The sequence below is a fragment of the Aplysia californica genome, unplaced genomic scaffold, assembly GCF_000002075.1.
Source record: "Aplysia californica isolate F4 #8 unplaced genomic scaffold, AplCal3.0 scaffold00036, whole genome shotgun sequence".
Classification (NCBI taxonomy): Eukaryota; Metazoa; Mollusca; class Gastropoda; order Aplysiida; family Aplysiidae; genus Aplysia; species Aplysia californica.
This window is the reverse complement of record NW_004797306.1, coordinates 2,187,378-2,197,129: the sequence shown is the minus strand read 5'-3', so window position 1 is coordinate 2,197,129 and position 9,752 is coordinate 2,187,378. Positions and strand designations below refer to the sequence as shown.

At 39.4% G+C, this 9,752-nt stretch overlaps 1 protein-coding gene across 1 annotated transcript in view; it reads right to left on the bottom strand.

Moving 5' to 3' along the window:
* Positions 1 to 8,326, bottom strand: part of LOC101856636 (histone-lysine N-methyltransferase, H3 lysine-36 specific-like) — a 9,868-nt gene extending 1,542 nt beyond the window's left edge. Inside the window, exons 1-5 of the mRNA XM_035973932.1 lie at positions 8,246 to 8,326; positions 4,668 to 4,979; positions 3,321 to 4,054; positions 2,043 to 2,271; positions 896 to 1,096 (exon numbers count right to left, since the gene is read on the bottom strand). Coding sequence (XP_035829825.1) covers positions 896 to 1,096; positions 2,043 to 2,271; positions 3,321 to 4,054; positions 4,668 to 4,947 — 1,444 coding nt within the window. The 5' untranslated portion in view covers positions 4,948 to 4,979; positions 8,246 to 8,326. The remainder of the gene's footprint in view (positions 1 to 895; positions 1,097 to 2,042; positions 2,272 to 3,320; positions 4,055 to 4,667; positions 4,980 to 8,245) is intronic.
* Between the last annotated feature and the right edge of the window lie 1,426 nt (positions 8,327 to 9,752).

The window sequence follows — 9,752 nt, the reverse complement described above, 5'->3', positions numbered from 1 at the left end:
GGGGGCAAAACACAAGGGATCATGAGAAATGAACAGATTTATGAAATGCAGTGGAGTCTTAACCGAACACTTTTAATTTTTTAAAACAGAGAAAAACCAAAAGAAACAAAAAATTCCAATTTCTTTCCTTGATTTGAGAAACCTCTCTAAACCAAAAAACCTGCCTAAACAAAAGAAAATCTGGCGGTTCCACAGATTTCAGTTTCAGTGGATTCCACTGTATTTCACAACTGTTAATTCTGTTCACCACCATTTGAGCAATGGGAGAACCTTAAGAATCTTCAAAGAACAACATGCTGTATTAGTTCAATTATGTTTAGATGTGTGCTCATAATAATATATCCTTGAGCAAGTCATGTTTACCCATACCAGAAACAACATGACAGAGCTCTGTTGTGACTAGACATGATGTAAATCTTGCAGTCAGTCCAAAGGACCTCAGATGCATAGGTTCTGCAGGCTCAAGAGGTTGGCCATTGCTTGTAAATACAGTGAGTTCGATTCCCATGTGGGGAAATTATTCTAGGGAGTAACTTTCTGCTGAAGAGCTGTATCCCTCTCAGCCAAGGTTGGCCCCAAAAGGCAGGGTCAAAGAAGTTCACCTTCAAAACAATCTGAAACGTGTCAATGGGAATGAAATACATTTGCAATCATTACTAAGGCATTATCCTGATGATAAACATTAATTTTTAAAAATTGTAAGCAAGAGGCAGACATTTTGTGAAGGACAGAGCAGTAAAAACTAGAGACTATAAAGTCAGTTATTTTAAACACCACGAGACAAGAAAGAAGGAAAGATATAGCCTACAGTGAGACATTTATTAAAAAGAATTCTTAAAGTGAAAACTGATATCAATCATATGAACATTTGAAAAAGGAAAAAGCCTTTGTTTACCAATGGACACTTGGTTTTTCTCTGAGCAGCTCACTTCACAAGAGTGACATAAGTGTCGTGGACATGCGAAGCTGCCTTGTCTAGCACGCGTGTGTCTCAGGGTCTGAACACATTCCTCGTGGTACCATTTGACACAGCTTTGGTCATCGCACTGTTTTAGATTAACATCGGATGCTTGACAGCAAAAACACACTGGACTGTCTGTAAAACCAGGAAAGGAGTGAGATTGGATAAGGAATCATCTAAAGGTAAAATAAATCATAAACTTTAAGGTATTGTTCTTAGAATTTAAAGCATCTCGGAACAAACCTTTTTTCAGATGTCCTAGAGTTTGATCTGGTGACTTTTATGCAGTATGTCATTCTGCTATGGCAAAAAAATATATATATTTGGGATGTACTCAAGATGGTTAGAAGAAGCTTTTATTAGGTTCTACTTCTTGCCTTTCCTTCAGTTGATCCTGTTAGCCTAAGTTGTCTTTTCCTTCTCTTACTTAAGGATCAATACAATGTCAATGTACTTCTCTTTTCTCAAAAGAACCAATTATTATTTAACTTTTAAAAAAAATAATTATGTAGATGATGGAGAACTGCTGCTAACCTTTGAATTTCATTTGGTGCCATGGATGGTAAAGCACTGCTGGGGATTTTATTTTTCTCATGTTTTCGAATAATATGCATGAATATCTTAAAATAACCTGACTTGTGCTTGGATTATTTTGAGTAGATCACAAGGGGGAGTACATAACAATGTATGAATATAATTGAGCACTCATCTGTAATACAACGATGGCAATTTTCAAATTTTGCAAAGACATTATTATATTTATGCAACGGGCAACTGGTATGATCGTTCAATTAAAAGCGTTTTTCAAAATAGTCAAATTTGTCTTTGACAGCAACTAACTGTCGAGGCGAATAAAGGTCATCATAAGTGGTCCTCTGAGACTGTCATTTTAGTATAAAAAAAAACCAAGGAGGAGTAGTCATTTGTACTAGTTATTTGCATGGACAGGTGGTTGTTAGAGCAAGTTCGACTGTACAACTAAACCTGCTTCAAAGGCTATTAAAACAAAGGAGGACAACTTGCTTTACGGACCAACAAATAAATTTATTGTTAAGCCCTTTTCCCATCGCATTCTCCTCACCAGAGTCACAGTAGCAGCACCTCACAGATCCATCCCCACTTCGGGAACATCTCGCATGAAGAAACACCCCACACAGACCCTCACACTCCAGCACATCATCCTTGCCCGCACACACCACACAGATGGGCAGGTCAGTGGCAGAAAGTACAGAGGTCATAGACAGTTTCAGGACACAGAGGTCAAGGGTCAAGGGGTCCAATACACCAGTGTCTTCTAAGATCTCCACTGACTGCAAGATAAAGCATGAAAAAAAGTTTACCATCACTATTAATCTATGACAATGTTATGTATCATAATTACACAGATTACATGTCTACAGCGATTTCTTTACATCATTTAATTTGCCATGGCATCATGCCACTCAAGAAAGCTTTGCTGCTATTCATGCACACATAATTCCACTCATTTGTTGATTGAGTCACAAAAACAACAATCCTGTTGGGTGCAGGTTCAAACATTCGCAGAAGGCTCACATTTGGCACAGTTAAATCTATACGAAAGTACATGTAATAAGGAAACGTTTTTGTTGAGCATGATGTGTTTATTTACTTATTTTTTTAGAATTAATAAATTGTTTGAAACCATGGTATTTTCTTCAATAAATTGCATTTTTAAAAGGTAAACCTGAGTGTTGGTGCCTCAGGATAACAGAGGTAAATTATCGTTTGCCAACTTTTATCCTCAAGGTGTTGGCCACTATGCCATATATATGTGCATTGTTAGTGTGACGTGTGTGTGTGTGTGTGTGTGTGTGTGTGTGTGTGTGTGTGTGTGTGTGTGTGTGTGTGTGTGTGTGTATGTGTGTGTGTGTGTGTGTGTGTGTGTATGCATATGTTATTTTATACTATTTCTCCACTTCATCTGCTTTTTCTTTTTACCATTACTGTGAAACAGTAGGCCTACACAATAAGAGTGAATCGAAAGGGGAAAAATCAGAGAAGTACAATTTTAATATGACATCTGAGGCTTCATACAGTTAGGAAACAAAGAATAAAACTCATCACATTGTCCATGAACAATCTGAAAGTAGACTAAATTCTTTCTTTTTCAAAGGCTATTTTGAATCACAACACATTTTTTATTTTGAAAAAATGAACTGCATAGGCAGAGAATAAGTGACACAAATTTGACTGATAATACTGAAGGTAGGTCTAAAAAAATCATTCTGTGAATAGAAAAAGCCGAAAACATAGGTTCAAGAGGACAATATTTATATCTGACTTCACAAGTAAAAAAAAAAGGCAAGGAACAAAGAATTCAAGTCTTGAACACACTGACCTGTTGTCTGTACCGCCGCACCTCTCGTCTCACAGGCTTCTGATGTCGAGACACATACCTGCTCCGCTGCAGACGAGACATCAAACACCACTGTTGTCGCAGATGTTCTTTCACGTCTGCTGAACTCCATGCTGCGTGAGCCGACTGTATGTGGCGGGTATGCGTCGACAGAAATACGTCAAACTGACCTTCTCTCACGGTGATGATGACAGGCACCCTCCAACGTTTTGCCTCACAGGACGATTCCTCGTCTGAACTGTAGAAGTCATCAGAATCGTAAACAGCTCTTTGCTTTCTCTCTCTATACCCAAACTCATCTCCGTCACTATCACTATCGCTTCCAGCACCCTCGCTTATGTTCTGGTCATTATCTGTGTGTTTCATGCCACACCGCCGCCATATTGCCTTCAACAGTTTGTCCACTGGTCTCTCCTTATCTCCTTGGATCACAATATACTTGAAGGCATACTGCTCCACCCTCTCCACACGAGACAGTTTGAAAGCTGCCTCTGCCTCAGCCACAGCCATGTTCCACATCGGGAACCACGCTGTGCTAATTCTGAAACAATCTGGGTTCTTACAGTTCTTAGAAGGACTCTCCAATCCAAACTGAACAATTTCCAGAAATTTCTCTCGACCCTCAAAGACTAGTACAGAAGCTTCATTGACCCAACTTCTTTCTGCATCAGCACCAAAGAATTGGACGTGGTAGCTCCAGAAAGCTTTCATTGGCCCTGCAAAGCATACAATATTTGGAAGATATAACAATTTGATGGTATATACTTTTTTATTTTTCCAAGTATGAAGAATCACCAAATCTTTTTTCGGAAGTTAGGATTCTAAAAAATCAATTTTTTTGTCTTTAAAAAAAGAAAGGAACATCTATATTCTCCTGTCTAAAAATGTTATTATGGTTCTCTTGTCAAATAGCATCATGGAAAGACTTTGAAACAGAATTTTCTTGGTAGTTGGACTGATGCATCTACCCCCATACGTTTCAGATCACACAACATAGGAGTTCACACTGAAATTTTGATAACAAACAAAATACACGTATTTTCAAATTTTCATTAAAATTTCTTAAAATAACTACTCCCCTCATAAGTGTGCCATTAGGCTCCTTAGTTTAGTCGGTATCATGCTAGGATGTAGAGTGGATCACCTTGGTTCAAATCCCCAACAGGGTGTCCTCAAACTTGGGTCAGTCCAGCAGTTGTAAAGGATCTCCACATACCAGGCTTGGCTGATAGATGTTAAATTCAGAGGTCCTGCCTCTAAAGAAGCCTTACTTACAGTGCTGAAAGAGATGTGAAACAATTACAATACTGGCACCATACTCTCTCCTACCTGTAGGTTTTGCAGAAAGTTTTGAGAATGGATCCTTCGACACCATACATGGCCAGTAAGGATATCCTTTGATCTTCCCCCACAACATATCCCCCTCCAGCCATCGGCGAGGGACGTCTGGCTCCATGGCGACGGTATTCTCAACAAACAATTTCTCCAGCTGCGCTTTGGCTGGGAACTCTTTCGGGTGGACAGGAACACATCTTGGGCTGTGACGCTTGGTCGGGGTGTTGTCATCAGACGTATTTCCTCCTTTACTTTCTTTGTCAGAAGACATCATTTCTTTGGTTCAGTAGCCTACCCAAAAACACTCTGAAAGAGACATAAAACAACAAGAGATTTTTTTATAATGTTATAAACTTGAGGTATTCTAATTGAGACCTAACTATCACCATATGCAGGTGCGAGTGCCGCAAAACTCTTACTAAACTGAAAACTAACCATCACGGTGGCCCTAATAAATGGTGAACATAAATTATCAGAATCAATAAGCACCACACAGCGCCGAAAACTGGCTGAAATCGTGCCTCTTAGTTTCCCAGGCCAGCGACATCTGGAAGTCATTAAATCACCATCGGAACCGCTCCGTGCCGGGTTACGCGGGGGTCACTGGCCGCTCCGTTGCGCATCAGCTACAGGCGGGCAGGTCATGGCGTAATCGACACTTTTTACACTAATTATCGGCAGTATCCTCACTCTAACCACAAATTATTCCATACAATAAAAAAAGAGCAAGATTCTCCCTCTCTGTGTGCGAAAAGCCGATCTCAATGCGACAATATGTGCCGATGTTACAGTGTGTGCAAAATGTTCTGAATTTCATCGAATTTAATATGTGTGCGCTGCACTTAATTCACTTTTAATTTCCAAAGTGCTCGCTCAATCTCAACAAATTTTGGTACATGCACTGATGACATATAATATAATTTTCATCATTGTTTGAAGAATAGTTCTTGCAATATTAAGTCGCTTACATCTGATTCTCATCCAGTGCCTTGTTAATTGACCAGTGCAATTGCGTATTCTGGATTCTATGCTGTTTTAAGTTCAACACTTCTCCGTTAATTTCATAGATTGTTGTTTCTATGAAAGGCAGACATATTTGTGCTTAATGTGTATACAATTCATCTTTGTTGATTGAGCCGTGATACGATATGAGGTAGAATCCATTTGCCCGTGATTCATTTCTAACAGGCTTACTGAAATCGCCCTATGGAACACACACACGGGTGACGTTCCTCCTCCCTGAATGAACTTTGTCGCGTTTACGGATGTAAGAACGTGACTAAAGTACAACAGAGGCTGATAAGAAAGGCTAGGACATATGAGTCACTGCCAAGGGATATTTTATCATCCAATCATTGTTGACAAAGCGCACTCTATAGGTTTGATTTTTTACTCTCTCAACCAAGCATACAGTCAAATTCATAATGACATCTCACACAGTGCACCTATTCCGAAAACCTCTATTCCAGGAATTCAGACAGCAATAAACACGTAGCCTACATGAAGCTGTACAGAAGACATTTTCCAAAAAAGTAAATCCCCAAACAGAGCAATTAAGAACAACACTGCATTCCATCCTTAACACAACATGGCTTTGGCTTGGGCCCGCTGGGAGAAAAGAAACCGAAAGCTGTCACCAGTCTATTTTAATAATTGAAAAGTGGGTTCAAGGCATCGTAAACAGTACGGAAAAACTACGATACGTTATGAACGCACATTAATTTGCTCCAGAGAGAATCTTCATTGCAGGCACCGAGAAAACAACAACGGCGCCATAGATAAGCGTATAGATCTACTGTATAAAATGTGTAAAGAGATCTGTGTCATTAATTTAATGAAGGATACTGTAAGGAGAATTTCATCACAAGCCCGACGAATTTGGCTGTTAACAAAAATGCAAAAATGTGGATTACTAATCTTCCAACAACGATGTCCTTTGGTAAGTAGAACCCACATTAATTGTCTTTATTCTGAGCGAGTTTTAATGAGTTTATTCCCGCACTTTGGTAGTTACATAACTTTTAATTCGGTGCATATTTCCTTAACTACCACATATAAAACGGCTGTATTTGATCTCGTGCAGTTAAAAAACTATACTAGATATCTTCGTTGCGTTTTCACAAACTGCACATTGAAAGAAGAAACTCAAAGATGGAACACTATGTGTATATTGATAACCCTGCTTTCATTTGTGAGCGTTGAAACAAAAGTGTGTAAAATTGCCGTGGTATGTAACTCCGCGCGTGGAGTGAGCGCAGGTAGACTGACCGGCAGCTGACCCCGGTCTCGCTGACCTAGCAGCGTACGGCCTGGCGAAACTAAACGACCGCTGATTCGGCGCTGTGACCAACAAAAAAGCATCAAAATCAAAAACTTATTTATACTCTTCAAGACACATTATTTACTCAATTAAAAATGGAAACTGGCCTCACATATACACCCACAAAGTTGAAATATGTGCATGCAAAAAGTTGAGACAGTGATACCTTACTTTCCTTTTGGGACACAGCCTAACATTTTAATTTTCCCATGTAAAATTCATCATTTCTGTATGAATATTGAAGACAACAAAGGCTATGCAACAGCATCTGTGGTAAAGTAACTAGGCTCTTTGCCATTGCACAACGGAGAATTTTGATTGAGTATCTCAGTCTCTACCCTAGGACATAAGCAGGATCAAAGCCAGCTTTCTAAATTATCTAAGTTGTGCCAATGGGGATATCAGAAAACCTCCACTATTTTCTTTTCAGAGAAAAGGCTAATGTGTTGTCAAAGAGAGAGTGATATGAATATTCATGAGGGGTGTAGGCTTTCAAAAAATCTATCATGTTTCTAAAGCTCTCATTCAAACTTCTGTCTTGAACTCTTTGCTCAAGTATAAAGAAGTATTTCTACGACCTGAGTGATTTGCTCTGGTTGCTTCTGTCTCATTGAACAATTTCAAGTAGTGATGAAAACAATTCAAGGAAAATAACTCTTTGTGATCTACCTGAGAATAGTTTTAATAAGGTTGTCTCCATTGATGAATTTTTTTTCCCAAAGGAAGTAACTTGCTAAACTGGGTGTTCTTACTTTCTGCGGTATTTCCCTTGAGCTGAAAGTACTGCTGTTGTTGCTCAAGGTGATAAGGCTCCATAAAATTTCTTAGATAAATAAACATGGACATATAGAGTAGATCTATCTAAAATCTAGATCTAGCAGTCATACAAATTTCGTTTTCAATTCAACAAAGTGACATACTGCTATCATGGGCTGGGTTTTACACGAACACACACGAACAATGGCTGGCGTTTTTCTCAAAATGTAACGAAACCCAACAAAGACTGCCCATTCAGAATGATCCAAACATCTCCATTAAATCATAAGATCTAATGTGTCAAGGCCTTGCGTTGGACTAGAATCTAGATCTAGAATCTAGATATAGATCTAGATCTAGATCTAGATCTAGATCTATATGAGTATCCAGACGTCTACATCTACTAGATCTATGTCACGATCTAAATCTAGATCTAGATCTACAACAGAAAGTACGAAAATCTACAAAATAAAAAAGGTTCAAATAAAGAGTTTACCTGTTCCCCTCGGAAATTATAAATCTGTCTCGACTTGCGGCTCGTAATATGGTTGGCCAGAGAGCTGACTGATTACTGGTTGGTTGTAAAAATTACCTAGGCTACTCCGTATAGCAGCTCATTTCCTGTTCCGGATTCCAGTACGCCCTTCGTTACCAAGGATACAACCGATTGGGGTGTACTATTTAGTTTAAAGATAGATGTGTACGTGCATGTGTGTGTGTGTGTGTGTGTGTGTGAGAGAGAGAGAGAGAGAGAGAGAGAGAGAGAGAGAGAGAGAGAGAGAGAGAGAGAGAGAGAAGAGAGCGAGAGAGAGAGAAAGAGAGAGAGGGAGAAATAGAGAGAGATAGAGAGGGGGGGGGGGGAGAAAGGGGGAGGGAGAGGGGGAGTTGAGTGTGGATGTACGTGTGCACGTCACGTGCGCAAGTGTGTGTTATAGTGCTCAGAATGTTTATTGGCCACATTAAAAAATGTATGAAAAGTCCACCAGTGCTCATCAAAACAAGCCCTGGTCTGTGAAAAAAGAATAACTATTACTATTTAGGCAAGCGCTATTTGCAACGCCGCGTTCTGAATAGCCCCCGTGCTATTTGAAACGCCAGTACAAGATCTATAATTTATTGTTATTATTAACCATTGTTTCATAGATGGAGTATCTGTCACAAAGATACTCTGAAATAACTTAATAACCGACAATGAACAAAGAGTGCTCTCGTTAAGGCACGGGCGCTAACAAAAGCGTAAATAGTAATAATAGACCTATGCCTACATGAAACTATAATTTAGTGTAGCCTTTGACCATAACAATTTTGTTTAAACGTTTTGGGGAATGCACTAGTTATTATTGTCGATATTCCTCTATGTAATTAATGCTGCCGTAATTTTTTAAAGTACTGAATGCAGGTTTTACAATTCTGAAGGAGAACCCCCCACAACCCCCCCCCCCCCCCCAAAAAAAAAAACAACAAAAAACAACAACAACAACAACAACAACAACAACCGACAACAACAACAAAAAAAACCCAACATTAGTTTGTTAACAAGAACACATTTACTTTGAAGATAATAAGAAGTTATTGTCAAATTTGTATTCTTGGTAGTATTATTGACTTGGAATGTTTGCGGAGAGGTTTTGTTTTTGTTTTTGTTTTTTTTCTTTCTTGGTAGATCTAACGACATTCAGCTTTTTGGCTCTCAGGTAAAAGTGTAAAAACAGCATAATATTGCTGAAGGGCCTAATGCTGAACATGACGGCAGACTGTGCGTTATGCCTTTGTGTATGCCTGCAGTGTGGGTGTGAGTGTGCGTAATGTGTATGAGTGTGTGTGTGTGTGTGTGTGTGTGTGTGTGTGTGTGTGTGTGCGCGCGCACGCACGCATATGTTTGTTTTTGCGTGTGTATGTGTGTGTTTGTCTGTATTTGTGTACGTGTGTGCGTGTGTGTGATTGCGCGCGTGCGTGTGTGTGTGTGTGTGTGTGTGTGTGCGTGTGTGTGTGTGTGTGTGTGT